We start from the raw sequence: 17,896 nt of genomic DNA, 5'->3' as shown, positions 1-17,896 counted from the left end.
TTGCAATCTCATGAGTCTGGTAGTTTGGTAGCCCCAACGATACGGACACCATTAGGAGAATTGGCTTTTTCTTATCAACTTCCAAAAACCTGGAACACTGGTTTAAGAATGGAATTTGATAACCTCTCATTTTTTGGATAAAGAGCATAGGGATTTGCTGAAAGCTCCTTGCCATTGCTTTTCTTTTAGTCCACATTGAAAATAAAAATACAAATGCTGTATTACTGCTCATTTTTGTTTTATTTGTTGTTGTTGTTTAAGGCTGGACCACAACAAATATTAATTGTGGTGTTTATGTATGACCCCCCTTGTAAATGAGGCCTTGGTCTCAATGGGTTAATTTCCTGTATAAATAAAGTAAAAAGCAAGGTGTTCAATGCTGTGTCTGCCATCTGGATTTTCAGGTAAAGGTGATGGTGCGCATCTGCCCATCTCAAGGCGCGCACGACACGTCAGAGTCAATGTCTTTCCTGAAGGTGGACCCTCGCAAGAAACAGCTGACCCTTTACGACCCTTCGGCAAATGGACACTCAAACTCAGGTCACAGACGAGCTGTTGTTGCTGCCCCAAAGATGTTCGCATTTGATGCAGTTTTCACCCAGGATGCTTCACAAGTAAGTGAAAGAAAGAAAAGTGAGAATAAGGCATTTAACAAGGGAAGTGTGGCTGGGCTGAACAGTTGGCCATTATTTCATGCAAATATTTAATTCTTCAATGTATTTAGGATTAAGGAGAATTTGTTCATTTATTTATTTATTTTTACAGTAGACAAAAGTATGATTTCAGACTCTGCGTATGAAACGCAAGTGTATGCGCAAACACCTATTTACATTACCTTTTGAGAAGGGATTACCTTAATTGAAACAAGCCCCAGCTGGCCTGTAATCAAGCCTCTCAAATGTTAAAAATCTTGCATCTATCTCTTTCTTCACTACAGACTTGAGAGATACCTTAACATCTTTCCTTACTCAAAGCAACCTTTTTTTTTTTTTTTTTAAAAAGAACTGCACTGTTGTCATTTTTTGTTTTGGATGCCAATAGTCTCATTTTCCCCATCTGTATTATTCTTTCAGGCGGAAGTGTGCTCAGGAACAGTAGCGGAAGTCATTCAGTCTGTTGTGAACGGTGCAGATGGCTGCATATTCTGCTTTGGTCATGTCAAGCTTGGTGAGCTCTTAAATTTGTTACAGTTAATTACGATGTCAGCCTGGTAATTACATGCTGTCAGTTACTGGAACAATAAAACTGTACTGTGTAGGTGTCTGTATATGTGTGTGTGTGTGTGGATTAGCATTCTCTCTTTTTTAATTGACTTTGCAATGCGTCCAGAAAGAAACAGGCTTCAGGTATTCAGTTCCCAAGGTTGAAATTAGAAAAAAGCTTTTCTCTTGGAATACATTCTTCTTGAATTGGGTGATAGTAGTTCTATTCTCCATCTATGTAAGTGGGGGAAAAAAAGATGAAATAATAATGACTACAAAAGCACTATTTCAATAACCCCCCTTACAGTGCACCTGAGGTGCTTTAATTATGCTGCTTGTCAAGGACTTAATTAACGTACTCATTTGGCTCTGAGACATTTTTTAGCAAGCCTCCAAAATATATTCTCTTTTAGTTAGCTTTATTTTTAAACTGTAATACCCAATGCTTAAAGTACGATTCACTATGCGTTGGAGTTATTTACTTTCCTACAAACCTTTCGGCACTTTAAAAATAGTTACAGTAAGCATTACTGTGTGTTTAACGAATGACACGATCAGGAGTCACAAGAGGGGACTAAAAGGTGTACTTTGTACTTTCCCTTTCCCTGGCGAGTGTTTTAACCTGAAGAACCATTAGTGGAGCGCTAGATTGCCACAATTAATTTTGAACAAATACTGCACAGTGGCGTGATAAGATAACACACTGGCACTGCAATAGATTATCGGCATGTTTGGGTTCCCACCACTGTGCTACCGTTGTACTGCAAGTCAAAATATGAAAATGTTACCGCTGAGGTATCAGTGAATGCTACCATTGACCCTTAGTGCAGGATCATTGAGGTCTTTGTGCCTAAAATCCTGCCCCTGCTGTGTGCTGGAGCAAACTCACAGAGCAGAACGGCTGTTGTGCTTTCAGTTCAGCTGTGGGGTTTCGGTAGTGGTTTATGGGTAAAAGTAAAAATGTTTAAGGACAAGTAGAAGCTCTGCTCATATTTTTTTAACCAAATTGGCTGTAGCACCTACCTTCTGTTTATACACATACATATTAATTATGCCTGGCTGATCCAGGATTTAGATAATCCTGTGTAGAATTACTTTCAATATAATCTCATTACAGATGTTAATAATGCACCAACACCATTGGTAGATGAGATGAGATCTCTAAAGAGGGCATTTTGGAAACCATTTCTTGACCGTTTGAAACACAAACATGCAAATATAGACACATATATTTTAATAGTACATGAATGTTCCAGTTCTCTGGGTTGGTCTTGCTTGTGTAGATTTTCTAAGGTTTTTGGTGCAATTGACAGCATGCATGGGTTGTTAGTTGAAATTTGATATTGGCATTAAATAGCAGTGACAACAGTGTGTTCTTAGATTTGTTTTAATGTATTTTGATTTTTCTTGTACTTCCTTTACTAGAATGACTATTTATTGATTTGTATTATTCTAATATACTATGAGGGGACACCACAACCATTTTACGTTCTGGTGAAAATGTTGCTATTTTATATATTAATTTCTATATATTATATATTATTCCTTCTTATACCCAGCACTATGTATTTTACTATGTGATTGTACTAACTTCCATTTATTTCCGTCCATGCTCCCTCAGGAAAAACGTTTACTATGATTGGGAGAGATAACTCCACCCAGAACCTGGGGATCGTCCCTTGTGCGATATCCTGGCTCTTCAAGCTGATCAACGAACGCAAGGAGAAGACTGGCACACGCTTCTCAATCCGGGTGTCCGCGGTGGAGATCTGTGGCAAGGACGAAACTCTCAAGGACTTGCTGTCGGACGTGGCCAGTGGGAGCCTCCAGGATGGCCAGTCTCCGGGGGTCTACCTCCGGGAGGATCCCATCTGTGGAACCCAGGTACCTCCATCAGCCTCAGCTTAAGGCATTTTTAATATCTTCCCTGGTAACACATTTTGCATTTTGAAACAGCTGCTATGCCCAAAGCAAATTGTTGTCTTGGGGGGTAAAAAAAACTATTAAAAATAGTACAATCTGTTTATAAAGTCCTCTGAAAGGACCAGACCCATGTAGCCTTTTATATACAGGTGATTTAATGTTGGAATATGGCAGTCACTGCAGCCAAGTGATAAAGTGCAAGCTGGACTTTCTTTAGCAACATTTCTTTAGCAGCTATACATTTCTATTCACTTTGGTAACTATTTGAATGTTTTACTGTATTTTGTCCAGTATAATGGACTCAATCATTATTTAATAAATAAAAATAAAAAATTAATAAAAAAAACCTGGATTCCAAAGTGAGGTTCTGGAGTGGTCATATGGGATATTGTCAAAATAAATAAATAAATACATTGTTAGGTAGAACATAATGTGTTGCTTTTTTGTTTGCTGTCTGGCATCCTGACAAAGAAAATAAATACATATTCTAGCCTAAGCTTCTTTTAGCCAAGCCTGGCTTCTCACAAGATCCCTCCCCCCACTAAACATACAGTAAGTGAGCTCCAGCTGTAATGTTTTCTTCATCTTCCTCTTACATTTTAACACGCTAGGAAGTATACTGCTCATGCTTTCCCTCTCCCTCTGTGTGCATATTTGTTTCTCTGATTGCCCAGGAGACCTAATCTAATGGGCAGGAAATGTGTACTGGGTCCAATTAGTCAACGAGACTTCTCCCCCCCCCCCCCCCCCCAACAGCTCCAGAATCAAAGCGAGCTGAGGGCCCCCACTGCAGAGAAGGCTGCCCTCTTCCTTGATGCAGCAATCGCTGCAAGGAGCACCAGCAAGCCAGATTGTGATGAGGAGGAGAGGAGGAACTCCCACATGCTCTTCACCCTGCACATCTATCAGTACCGCATGGAGAAAAGTGGCAAGGGAGGAAGTAAGTATTTTTTTTGCATGTGTCTATGTGTAATTTGGTTCTGTCCATAACCCAAGGAGTACAGCTTTGAGCCAGGATAGATGGAGAATACTTGTATGTTTATCGCTTTCAGAGAGTGCATGAATGCAAGAACAACATTTGAAATGAATTGGGGGATCAGATATAGTTTGTGTTTGATCATTATTAGTATTGTTGTTATTAATGTACTGCATTGTACAAGTCGTGTGATGTGAGTGCTGATCTTCCTGTAATTTTTTGCTTTGGCCAGCACCCAAAGTGAATATTATGACCTGAAATTTCAAGTGTTCTTTGGAGTTGAGCAAGCCCTTTTGAAAATGTATTGGATTGTACAAGGCATAAAGTATTTTTTTCCTAGCAAACCTATTTTTTAGTGCTTTACATCTACCAATTCAATGCTGTGTGTTCAGTCTAACATTAAAAATAAATTAGGCAAGCTTCTATTTTTAAAAAGCCTTGCCAACAGCAGGAACTGTGCAGCTTTAGAAAAACTTCTGGCAAAATGGTTTGCCTTTTTTCTGTCTCTCTTGTCCATGACTTTGAAATAAGTAAGAGCAGTCTCAAAGTAACCTGTTTTACCTGGCAGAACTACAGTACCATATCTGTTAGTAAATTATTTGATCAAAATGCCTTTATTTTATATATAGATATATAACACTGAACACACATTGATTGAGGTAGCTAGAAAAGCTAAATAGCATCACTATTTACAAAACCAGTAGGTCAGGTACATTCAGTGTGCTTCTGGGATGGTGGAACACAGCATTCAGAATTTGGAACTAGAATTGCTTGTCTATTTGACAAAACAATGAGCTAGATAAATAACCGCAACATCTGTGCTTACAAGGTAAGCACTTACAAGTTTGTGAAGCCTGCATTCAATGATGGTTTGAGAAACTACAATGATTACTATATATGCACACACAAGCCCTTGCTTGCAGATGCCTGTGTTTTAGAAACACACTAACAAGCATTCACGTAATATATTGGTCTCTCCCCCCCCAAAAATTCTCATTTGTCTACAGTACAAAACTGCTAAATTACATGTTCTAGACAAATTAATAAAGCATTTTTTATTTTTGGGGTGTTTTTTTTTTGTTAAGATTTCTTTTACACCAACAGATCTGACATTTAATAAGACTCTGCTGGTAACTGCATTTAGCCCATCATTAATATTTAACTCTGGTTGTGCCCTTGCTGAATTCATTATGGTTGTCAGATGGATAAGCGCAAATGGCTAATGAGGCTTGTGCCCACCTGCTTTGAATGTTTATGGGTGTGTGTGTGTGGAGACAAACCAGCTTTAAAAAGATGTGGTTGAGAAATTTAAATATCCTTTTTCGAATAGAGAATGTTAATGTAACACAGAATGAATTATATATATATATATATATATATATATATATATATATATATATATATATATATATATATATATATATATAACAAAAAGGACAATGTTGACTTTGTATTTTATATTTTTGATATGTATTTCATTCAAACTTTAAATTTAATAGCAAAAACAACAAAAACACCCCACTGGTTACAAAACCTAACAGGTGTCAAGTACAGTAGGTCAGAAATAATTTTCCTGGTTTTTGTTGTGCATGTCAGAAAGGGCATTGCATATTGTTTAGTGATGGGTTTAGAAGCCTTTTCTTCTAGTATCTATTTTTGAGCTTTCCAAGAGAAATTCAGACAAGTGTAAAGAGTGGGATATCTGAAACGACTGATTAAATTAGAAATAGTCATTGTTGAATCAGATCTGACATGGGCTTGCTCATAAAACGGATCCATGCTGGATCAGATGATTGAGTCACCCCGGTATAGAACTTTTTCACCCCTACCTCCAAACCTGTGCCTTTGTTTTGTTTCTTGTAGTGTCTGGTGGCCGCAGCCGCTTGCACCTCATCGACTTGGGGAGCTGTGAGAAGGTGCTGAGCAACAGCAGGGATGGGGGAGGTGGCCTCTGCTTATCTTTGACAGCGCTTGGCAATGTGGTCCTGGCCTTGGCTAACGGAGCGAAACACGTACCGTACAGGTAAGCCAGGGTGTTCCAGTCTCTTTACTACAAAACTTGTCTTTGGTATACCTATAATGGTTTGTGTTGTACTGAGTAACTGTTTTGTTTTTTACACATTAGATTAGAAACAACTTGTCTTTTTGAATGTTTTGAATGTATTTTAATTTCTTCAGGGTAGACTATCAATTGGGTCCTACTTTTCTATTCAGTTTTCTGACTCGGTACAACTGATAAATAACAAGTTCAACTGAAATGCCCCTTAATCATGATGCAGTGAGTCTGTCACAATGACAGCTGGAAATTAAATCCAGGATTTCCTGACTTGTAGCCCTTTCATCTAACAACCACTGTATGCTGTTTTATGTGTCATTCTTATTCCTGCTGAATACAGAACTATCCTAATATCTTTATGTATTTCTATTTATGTCTAATCTTAAGCAGAACCATAGGCAAATTCATAGAAATGCAGAAGCTGCTAGCATCCATGACTGGTGCATGCATTCCATCTGTGTTGAGTGAACAGACTGTGATTGGCAACCAGCTTGCTCCTTTAAACGACTCTGGATGTTTTAATGTTTTAATTCAGGGACAGCAAACTGACTATGCTGCTGAGGGAATCTCTTGGGAATATCAACTGCAGAACAACAATGATCGCCCACATCTCTGACTATCCGGCCAATTACGCAGAGACCCTCACTACTATTCAGCTGGCGTCGCGGATACACCGCATGAGAAAGAAAAAATCCAAGGTCAGACAGTTTACAAATTACCTGGTTGAACAATAACAATATTTTAATATTTTCATGTCACAAAATGTGACCTCACATTTGCTATCCCCAATAACACACATTTAACGCTTGAAATTATTGAATGTAATTAAATTGAATTGATATGTGTTTAAATCAATAAAAGCTTAATTAATCATTTCATTGTGAATTGGGGAACAATGAGAGTAAAAGCAAGGACTAGTCAGTAAACGAGTAGCGTAAAATGAGAGATTTGTAGTTGGTAAGTTGCAATTCAGTCTTGTGTGGTTACTAAGCATTTTTTCTCTCTGTTAGCAGTATGCCTCAAGCTCATCTGGAGGGGATAGTTCTTGTGAAGAAGGTCGAGTCCGCAGGCCGCCACACCTGCGGCCCTTCCATCCCCGCACCATCGCACTGGATCCCGACCTGCCTGTGCTGAGCATCTCAAGCGACCCGGACTACTCCTCCAGCAGCGAACAGTCTTGTGACACCGTCATCTATGTGGGACCTGGGGGTGCAGCCCTCTCAGACTGCGATCTCACTGATAATGAGGGCCCACCAGAATTTGTCCCCATCATCCCCTCGCTTAACCGAAAGCATGTGAAAGACGGCCCATATTGCGCCATCAGGAAATACAACGGGGACCATTTAAAGTGCAACACGTTTGCCGAGTTGCAAGAGCGTCTAGAATGCATAGATGGCAGTGAGGAGCCCTCTGCTTTTGCGGTTGAGGAGGGTCTTTTTGATGTGAAGGGGGGTCAGGTTTCCTTAAGGACTGAAAGTGTATCATACAATCCAGGGAAAGAAGGCAGTGTCCCTTCCCCTCAGACTTGTGAGAAAGCAGCCACTCAAGGAAGCCTTTCTCTGAAAAGGACACATCATTCTCCAGCTGCTGGTCACATGGCTGGTGGGTCCCCACTCAAGTCCAAGTGGCCAACTGCTCAATCTCAAGGAGGAGTGGATGGTCCCTTGGAGCACTTGAATCGAACAAGTGCCGACGGGGAGAAGGTGATTGTTTCTGATCAGTGCGGTACTATGACCCAAGCCAGTACTGCTAAAGCACAAGAGCAGGGGTCTGAGCCAGTGGTGCGGGAAAAGGCATACTTCAACAGGAGACCTTTGCCCAAACCTGCCCCTCCCCCTCCCCAGATGGAGGAATCTAGGAGAGCGTATCACGAATTGGAAGGCAGCTCTGTGACAAGGACTCCTCCTGTTGGAATGAGTCACCAGGCCCTTAAAAAGGAACCTGGAAGTTCTCTAGTTCTTGGTAAGATCCAACCCATGAGCAGAACACCAGTAGACTTGCGTTCAAAGTTGAGGGGAACGTGCTTTGACCGAGATATCCTAACCACCACAGTCACCCTACAGCAGCCTGTAGAGCTGAATGGAGAGGATGAGTTGGTCTTCACAGTAGTGGAAGAGTTATCCATTGGAGGAAAGCTGGACAATGGAAGGCCATCCAGCATAATCAGCTTCAACAGTGATTGTTCCCTTCAGGCCCTAGCTTCAGGCTCCCGCCCTGTCAGCATTATTAGCAGCATCAATGATGAATTTGATGCATATACCTCCCAAGTAGCTGCTTCTGGGGTCAACATTGACCTGGTTTCCCCCTTTTCAAACCCCTTTACCTGTTCCGGTAGTAGGTGCTCTTCTGTCAGTTCCTGGCTCAGCGATGTGAGCCTCTGCACTTTGGAGAGCGATGATGTCCAGTCTAGCAACACTTACATGGATCCTGAGGGTGCTTTCTGTTTGGGTTCCCTGGGAATGCTCCATAAGGAGATCTTGTCACCACAGGGTGCCAAGAGCTCCATGAATGACAGCGGCTTTTGCTTCTCAGAACTGGACAGTGATAGTGCTGCTTCCAGCAAACTATCTCTAAGTGTCACAAAGTGCCAATCAACTCCTGAGTCTAGCAAAGCAGGTAAAATGGCTGCCTGTCCAATGGGGAAAGCCAACACCCTCAACAACTCCCAAATACCCTCAGCCCCACAAGTTGTTCACTCCAGTCTTCCCAGGAAAATGAAACCTACCTCAACAGCTGCGCATAGCGGCAGCAGCAGCATTCACAACTGCTGCGAACTTCAACATCAGGAGGGCAGACCAGATGACCCCTGGCTGATGCGCATGGACAACCGTTCAGACTCTGCTTCTGTTGGCAAACTCTCCAGAAGCGGCACAAACATCCCGACCAAGAAACCAGGCATGATCAGCAGTGTGCCCCGCCCGGCCAAATCTCAGGTGTCTTCCTCATCCCAAAGGGTGGTGGATGGCTGTGAGAAATCAAGCAGCAAAAAATCTGAGTTGCCCAGCAAAATGCCTCCATTTAGGAGAGGTGCTACCACACTTGGCACAGTCCCAGTTATCCAAAATCAACCTTCCTTGGAGTCCAAAGGAAACCATGAGGGTGCCTCAACAACTGGCAGCCTAAAGTCCTCATTAGGCAAGAAGGCAGCTGTGCAGAAAGGCAGCTTACTTCCAAAGGCTGGTGGTACTTCACCTCCTGCACCACCTGTCCGTAAATCCAGCTTGGATCAGAAGAACAGAGTTTTGCTGCCCCCCAGTGCCTTAAAATCTGCAGGCCAAGATGCAGGGACATTCTCTGCACCCAAGGCAGCAGAGGAGGAGGTTGATGTGAGATCAAAGGTTGAGCCGAACAGTAACAATTCCTCAAGCTTAAAGGCCGAGCACACTTCAGCCAAAATTACTTCCAGTCTGAAGCCTCGTGGGGCAAAATTAGATGCTGGGCAGTGCTATGGAAGCCAGATGTCTCTAGAGAGATGTGATAGCTTGAGTTCAGTGGGATCCAAAGCTGGTCTTTCTAGGGAAAACTATGGTTCCAGCTTGGGCAACAATAGCAGGACAAGTCGGTCAGTGCCGAGGCTTGGAGTTCCACCCTCCACCTCCACCCTTACTGCTACCTCCCCACCTTTCTGTGCAATCCCGGGACCACCGGCAAAAACAGGGCAGATCAAAGGCAGTATCAACCCCAAGGCTGTTGCAGTCAGTGGAAACAAAACACATGCTTTGTCTGCCAGCAGTAGTTCCAAGCCCTTGACTTCCTCCATGAAGTCTCTCACTCCACCAACAGTACGGAGTGCCAATTTACCTCCCAATGGGAAGCCTCCAACTCGGTCCATACCAGGGGTCAACGGCAAGCCAGGCCGGGGGACTATCATGGGCACCAAGCAAGCCATCCGTGCTGCCAATAGCCGGGTGAGTGAGCTAGCTTCTGGAAGCTCCGGGAAGGGCCACTTCAGGGCCTCTGGGGATTCGGACAGTGGTAACGACAGTGGGGTAAACCTCAGTGATGACAAGTCGCCCCTTCCGATGTTGCCTTCTCCCTACAGCAAAATCACTGCCCCCAGGCGGGCGCAGCGCTACAGCAGCGGACACGGTAGTGACAACAGCAGTGTCTTGAGCGGAGAGCTGCCCCCGGCAATGGGCCGGACAGCATTATTTTACCACAGTGGGGGCAGCAGCGGCTATGAGAGCATGATCCGGGACAGCGAAGCAACGGGCAGTGCTTCTTCCGCCCACGACTCAATGAGTGAGAGCGGCATGTCCTCTTCTGGTCGCACCAGGACTTCCAAGTCCCCCAAGAAGAGATCAGCCGGTAAGTTGTTCTGCCAGTAAAAATGACACGTTCTTGCGTTCAGATATTACCTAGAGCTCCAGACGGTTCTATTGAGTGAATTATTACAGAATCCAAGTTGTTGGATACAAAAAAGTGTGTATATGATATATACATCTATATGTTGTTAGTCCTAATGCATAGCCAACTTGGACAAACTAAAACTAGCAATAGTGACGGTTACAGGAGTAAAAGTGATTTCTAGGTTTTTTAGCTGATGAAAACATGAAAAAACAAACTTCAAGAATCCTGGGTATCATTTTTGTTTTGCTGGTGTTTTAACACATATTCCTATTAGACCCCAGAGTCTCCTTTTTAATGAGTGTTTTAAGTAACACAACCCCCTTTGTGATGAACGGAAGGAAACAACTGTACATAGTGCAGGCTATAAACCTAAGTAACTTTATTGCTTCCCTAATGGTCTGGTTTAAAAGTAATTGGACTTGGTCTATAAATACCTGCTGATTTGCTACTAGCACAGCAGCCCCGTGATCGAAGTGTTTGCTGATCTAGAAGTGAAACAGTGTTTTAGAGTACAAGTGGCTTGTGGAATGCATATCGGTTTCTGTTTTGACATGCCAGGACAAGTTTTTCTTTGTATTTGGTAGTTACCTAGGTCGGTTACAATAGCTTAATTGAAGCTTTGCAAGCAGAATGCAGGCCTCTCCATCGCAGCCAGACAGGGCCTGCTTTTCACAGCACACATCTTACGCCTCAAATTTATTCTACAAATCAATAGCAACAGCTATTTAAAATTGCACATATTTTTCAAAAAGGTATTACCTCCCTGATGGGTTTGAATTTGTTTTGCCCCAAGGCAGTTCATACTGGATCTATAGAGAAGGCATACTCTTTAACTTTCAATTGGATTTCCTACTTCTCTTTATCAGAAAACTGCTTCTTTCCTGCTGAAATCTTAATACATTTTTGCTCACCTAATACTTCAGAGAAAAGGATTGACCGTTCCAAGCAACCCCTCCACCGCATAAATCTATTTCAGGTGGTGACTGTGTTTAAATGAAAAGCGCAATAGTGTTACATTTGTCTGTCTGTCATATATATATATATATATATATATATATATATATATATATATATATATATATATATATATATATATATATATATATATATATATATATATATATATATATATTTATATATATATATTATATTTATATATATATATATATATATATATATATATATATATAAACATGGCTTGGAAAAATAACCACCTCTGATTGGTTAAACAGCATCACATGACCGTGTGTATATATACCATGACTTGCATACTATTGAGCTGCTTCACACTAAATATATCACTGTGCACCACTACATGCTAAATTCCATGACAAACTGCCATTTTATTTGTTATTAGTTACAAAACCACTGCCAAAAATGAATGGCATTTCACTTACTGTATTTCCATTAATATATTTTGGGATGAAAATAACTGGTACAACACCGACTTTCTGAGTGAAGACAGCAGTCCATCTGAAATAAATAAAATAAGTGCACCAGCAAGAACAGACACAATAATTGATGAAGAACAGCTAAATGAAATAGAAGGGAACAAAGATTAAAAAAAAAAACAACACACCAAAAAAAACAACTGCAGCATGGACTGGTTAATAAAAAAAAAAAAATATTGACATTCATTTTATAGAAATAAATCCAAAGAAATCAACAACATAAGGGAATTTTATGCCAGTGGAAGAAGTTAAACTAAGGACCAGTATTCCGCAAGTTTTTAAGAGCAGCAGTAATGTATTCATGTCAGTCAAGAGATATATATATATAATGTGTGTGTGTGTGTGTGTTGCTATTGTGACAAAGGGTAGTTGCATAAATAGAGTTAACTTTTAATAGAGCATAGGCAGTTTATTTGATTAAACTGTGCATACAAAAGTTAAGAAAACACATGCTTCCAGGTAATCTTAGCAATTTCGTTTCATTATATTAATACATTTGTTGGCACTTTTTATGGAAGTAAATGTTCTTGAATTAACAAATGTTTTAAATTTAAAAAATAAATAAGTGTTTTACAGGAAAACTACATCATTTATTAATATACAAATTATACTTGTTTGTTCTGGGCACCCACCAGAAATTAAAAAAATCTCTGCACATATACTGTTTAGTTTTTTGTTTTTTTTTCTTCTAGTGGCTGTCATCCTGCTCAAGTATAAATTTGATAAATTACAATAGTTTTAACGTCTAATTAATTCGGCCAATAAATCATGATTATCGTGATCATTTACAGACGATAATCAATAGCTGAAAATGTCATAGTCAAAGGCAAGTCTTTAGGAATACAAAACTTTTTTGAATCAGCAAAAGTCATAAGGTGCAAGTTAATATGCATTTCAGTTATATAATTCCATTTGAATTTCCACCACACAGGGCTGCAGCGAAGGCGTCTGATTCCTGCTCCCCTGCCAGACGCCTCATCCTTGGGGAGAAAGCCTAACACGACTGGCCAGTGGGTGGACCTGCCGCCCCTGCCTGGAACACTGAAGGAACCCTTTGAGATCAAGGTCTACGAGATTGACGATGTGGAACGACTGCAGAGACACCGGCATGAGGACCCTGCGGAGGTCAGCACCCTTTTCCAGCAGATAAGACAGAAATGCCAAGCAATGATTACAGCATGCATCAGGAATGCCTGCCTTAAACTCTGTGTAGTTACCAGCAGTGCAGCAGAAGCTGATTACAATTCAATTGCTATAACTATTAATTTAAACTGTACACATTGTAGTGGGCTGGAGAGTAGAGAACACAAATGCAATTACTGTCTTGGGTTAATTGTGTTAAATATGACTGATTGGTGGGTTGTAAAGGGGAGAGTTGGGTGGGGCAATTGGAATGCGAAAGGGTCGGTGAATATGTAATGAATGAAGATCTCTTGCTGCTTAGGCTGCTTGATCAAACTTTGTCCGCCCTGTCACCAAGGCTCATTAACTCTTCATATAAATGTGGAAGTGAGAAAGAGCAGGGGCTTTGAAATGTGCATTAAATCAGCTGTCTGGTGGTCTGATTTAATTCTAAATCATATTTTCTTCTTTTTCTTGTACAGCAGCCATTCCAGGATGTTGAAAAGGTACGTAATAAAGCAGTGCATGTACAATAAACTTATTTAAACGGAGATACAAATGATATGATTATTTAGCATCACTGTAGCCTATATTTAGGCCCAACAAGGTAGGTTTAAAAGTCAGATGGTGATAGATGGCTGTCAAAAAAATATAGACCCACCACTAAGCGAATATATTACTCCTATTCAACAGGGTTCAAAATATTACTGAAGGGTCTTTGAACCCAATGACACCACACAAAAAAAACTGGAATGATAATGTAGCAATTCGGAATTATGTAGGAATTATAATGAGCAAGACTAAATAGGCTTTAGTGTCTATGGTAGACCACCATAACCTAATGTATTTTTTCTTTTAAAAGGGTCTGCTGTATTTCAACACAAAATTAAAGCTTCTAGAGAGGCGTCATCAGCAGATCAGAGAGTTGAAGGCAAAGCATGATATGTTGAAGGTAGAGCTGGAAGTTACAAAGCAAAGGCTGATGATGGATCCTGGCAAGTGGACAGGGGAGTGTAAGTACTTGAACACAGACCTAATTTTTCAAATAACTCTTTCAACAAAAAGCAACCTCTTCTCAGACTCTCTCTCTCCTCCTCTCATCTCTCCATCTCTCTCCCCTCTTCTCTCTCTCTCTCTCTCTCTCTCTCTCTCTCTCTCTCTCTCTCTCTCTCTCTCTCTCTCTCTCTCTCTCTCTCTCTCTCTCTCTCTCTCTCTCTCTCTCTGTGTGTTTTTGCTTTGATATCCCATCTTGAATTTGTCATGCAATTGTAAAGCTTGTCATATCTTGAAGGACCAATTCCCTTTTAAGTACAGTGGATTTACTTCTGCAGCAAATTAACAGGCAGGTAATTGAATTCAAGCTTTGCATTCAGAGGATTTGCTTTAACAAGGTTTTGCGGCTGCTTTGGCAAATAACCGCAAGATTATTGAAAAAATATTGTACTTTATCATCTCTTTTTTTTTATTTCTCTTTAGTCATCTGCCTTTCCCTCCACTTTCTTACATTTCTTCTTCTAAAGCATCTCATGCTGGGAAATATGGGTCTGTAACTGTAGACTCCCTTGTGGCCACAGTGGTGACTTCCAATTAGCAGTAAACTGAGGCAAAGATCAAGAGGGAACCCCCCCCCTCCCACCTTATCAATAAGAAATGCCATCCACCACACTGACACTCGGTTCAGCTTCAAACTGATTTCAGATCCCCACTTGACTACTGACGCATTTAAACTTCTGACATTCCTGTGCAGAATTTCCACATAAGAAGCTCTGTAGTTGCTTTTTAGTATGACTAACTGAACACAGTGGTCAGCAGTTTTATATATTCGTGAATTTCCCATTAGTCTTTTTGAATTAGCAGCCGCAAATGTTAACTACCTTTGGTGACCATAGTTCAGGTTTAACAATATTTATAAACCTTGTTTCACTGCTTGCTTTTATTATATTATTGTTTTTTACATTGCACATCAAGAAACAGACAGTGCTAGTATTCACAGAAAACAGTATAGTTTTCTTTTGTCTTATCACACGTCCTAGCTGAATGACACTATTTACAGTGTATGAGAGGATTGCCTCACAGTTATTCATAAAGGGGCTGTCAGATAGTGGAACATTTTGAAAGGCTGTTTTAAAAATAACAAATTGTTTCACTGTGTAGTCATTCATGTCGTGGGGGAAAATATCTCCATAGGGCCTTCATTCTTAACCCTTAGACCAAAGGTTCTTATTATATCTGGACACAGTCAATATATCAGCATACCAAGAAAAATGCTTTGCAGCGTTGTGCTGGTTACAGTTGTTGGATTTTATGTTAAAGACCTCACAGCACTTGTTAAACATTGATGACCTTGGTTAATTCTACAAAGAAACTTACCCCCACCTGCCACACAAGGAAAACAAGCATGCATGCTGAAGTGCCACCCTACACAAACAAACAAATTCAGAGGTCTTTCTATCCCAACTAGGTATCAAAAAAAGATTATCTTAACCTACTGCAGTTCTTAGTCTCTTTGCTAGGATGGAATATATGTGGTAGTTGTTGCTGAGCAGTGCCCATCATTTTTGTATGTCACGTATGTGTTATTATTTTTGATTGACGCACATAGGGCCATGTCATTATTGTGCGTTTTTTTTTTTTTTTTTTTTAACTGTACTGTTTTTTGCTTAGATTGTACTTGTAATTATTTTGATGTGATTTGACTAGATGTTTACAGTACCCACAGGCAAATATCTTTCTATATTGAAATCTATAGTTTATATATGTATTAATACTTGGTTTAACAGAACCTGATTTGGCAGTAATCTTGGACTACCTTACCAAATATTAGGTAGTCTAAGATTTAGTTCTAATCATGTTGTTTTTTGTTTTTTTAAACTTGCCTAGACAGTGTGACAAGTCCAACCATAGCCTGATTGTAAAACACATTAAGAATTCATGTTCTCCACTGCATCCATTGAGAAGCTCAGCTGTGTCAGGGTTGTTTTGTGAGGTGCGTTTCTAATGTGCTTCTTGTCATTGTCGTTAACAGTTGAGGTTGACCTGGGCCTGGATAAGGAGTCCCAGGAGTATCTGGAGGCACTGGAACAAGCCACTGAGGATCTGGAGTACTGTGTCAACCTATGCAAGTCACGCGTCATGATGGTGACCTGTTTTGACATTGGGATGGTCTCTGACATGCAAGATGGGCTGCGAGAAGTCGAGGTTTGAAGAGGAGAGGAGAAGCAAAAGGGAACAAAAGAAAAAGGAATCTTTTTACTGAGCCATTTCTTTTGGAGGAGAACATAAAGGAAAGATATGCAGTATTAAAAACACTATGTGGATACATTAGAAGATGGGAGAGGAATGTGAGTAAAGACTTAATGTGGAGACAGTGGCTTATAAAAATAAAAAAACAAACAAAAAAAAACAAGACTACAATTCTGTGGTGCCTCAAACCCTATTACTGTGGAGAAAGAGGAAGACTGAAAAAGAGCATACAAACAATTTCCGCTCTCCACACGGCAGAAGGAAGCGACGCAAACCAAGAAGACATTCAATTAAACCCAAAAGTGCCTTTTTTTAAGTAACTATTTTTTTTTTTTTTTTATTGGTGCTAGTATTAAAACCAGCATACCTAAGCAAACCCTAAACATATTCCTATTAAGAAAAAAAACATCGTATTTTATATTGTATAGTGTATTTTATATGATTATACACTATGTACAAAATATCATTGTAGCATCAAAAAGCAATAAGTAAACTATTATTGCATCCCAGACTTTGCCTTCTCATGTCAAACCTCAGATTTTTTTTATATGAACATAGAAGTCGGACCCTAAAGGGTTCATCTTTCCTAAACTAGGTTCAAACTCAATGTTCATAAGTGGTTTCTGATAGTGAAATGGATTTGTATCATATTTTTGGAATTCTTTTCCATTAAGTAACGTGTCTTCAGTTTTTCAGTTGCCTTGACCATGCCAATTCCCAGTAGATGTTAAATGCAGTACAGTAGAACCTTGTTGGTTAAGAATTCAATGACATACTTTTTCATCTCCCTCCAGTCATGGGAGTAGCAGATTATCAAAGCACATTACATTGGCGTTCTGCACTAAGGTGCTACACCTTGTCCTATGCACTCTTCTGGCCTGGCACAGTGAGTTGCAAACTGACAGTCTAGTTAAGTCTGTTCAAGGTGACTGGCGAGAATCAGAAACAGACAGGCAGTGTCTGGAGGTTAACTCGCATATTCTCTAGTCTATAAGTAAATAAAAGATCTATACCAAGTCTTCACAACCCATTTATCATTTTTTTTTTTTTTCCCCCAGTAGCAACAAAGTATTTGTCAGGGTTTGGCAAGCCTAAATAAATTTGCGACAAGCCTGGATCAGCTGTGCTTTAGTAATTCAACTTAAAATGATTATTATTAAATATGCATAACCTGTGATTCACTGTTTTACCGGATTCTGCAAAGTTGACGTCTGTAAAGTTTCCATTCAGTCAAAAGTGTGTGTGGGTGATGGGCGTTGACTCGGGCAGTTGCGAAATTACGGGCATTAGTAACATTAGGTAGATAGGTTACGTTTACAGTTAGGCATGCTTAAAATTCAAAGGTCGAGCACAGCACACAGTCAAACTAAAGAATCAAAAAGTGCAGTTAACATATTTATTGACTGGTGAAATACAATTCAGTTGCTGCAGTGTGTCCACTGTTTTGTCATTTCAAAAATGTGCACAAAACAAACATTAAACTTTGAAGTTTAAAGCACACCATAAAAAAACACATTTGCAGGTGAATAACACTAGAACAAAAGTAGGTATGTTTAATATATATATATATATA

At 40.1% G+C, this 17,896-nt stretch overlaps 1 protein-coding gene across 3 annotated transcripts in view; it reads left to right on the top strand.

Moving 5' to 3' along the window:
* LOC121324411 (kinesin-like protein KIF26A) overlaps nt 1-17,688 on the top strand; it is a 111,156-nt gene extending 93,468 nt beyond the window's left edge. For 2 of the 3 annotated variants that reach the window (XM_041266248.1, XM_041266250.1), the window contains exons 6-16: nt 405-614; nt 1,074-1,167; nt 2,824-3,086; nt 3,882-4,065; nt 5,965-6,124; nt 6,693-6,855; nt 7,171-10,465; nt 12,890-13,083; nt 13,563-13,586; nt 13,943-14,093; nt 16,106-17,688. In XM_041266248.1, the coding sequence (XP_041122182.1) occupies nt 405-614; nt 1,074-1,167; nt 2,824-3,086; nt 3,882-4,065; nt 5,965-6,124; nt 6,693-6,855; nt 7,171-10,465; nt 12,890-13,083; nt 13,563-13,586; nt 13,943-14,093; nt 16,106-16,284 (4,917 nt within the window). In that variant the 3' untranslated portion in view covers nt 16,285-17,688. The remainder of the gene's footprint in view (nt 1-404; nt 615-1,073; nt 1,168-2,823; nt 3,087-3,881; nt 4,066-5,964; nt 6,125-6,692; nt 6,856-7,170; nt 10,466-12,889; nt 13,084-13,562; nt 13,587-13,942; nt 14,094-16,105) is intronic. The other variant, XM_041266249.1, reaches the window with a different exon arrangement.
* Nucleotides 17,689-17,896: the final 208 nt, after the last annotated feature.

The sequence above is a fragment of the Polyodon spathula genome, chromosome 12 (assembly GCF_017654505.1).
Source record: "Polyodon spathula isolate WHYD16114869_AA chromosome 12, ASM1765450v1, whole genome shotgun sequence".
NCBI lineage: Eukaryota > Metazoa > Chordata > Actinopteri > Acipenseriformes > Polyodontidae > Polyodon > Polyodon spathula.
This window is presented reverse-complemented; position numbering and strand designations above follow the sequence as displayed.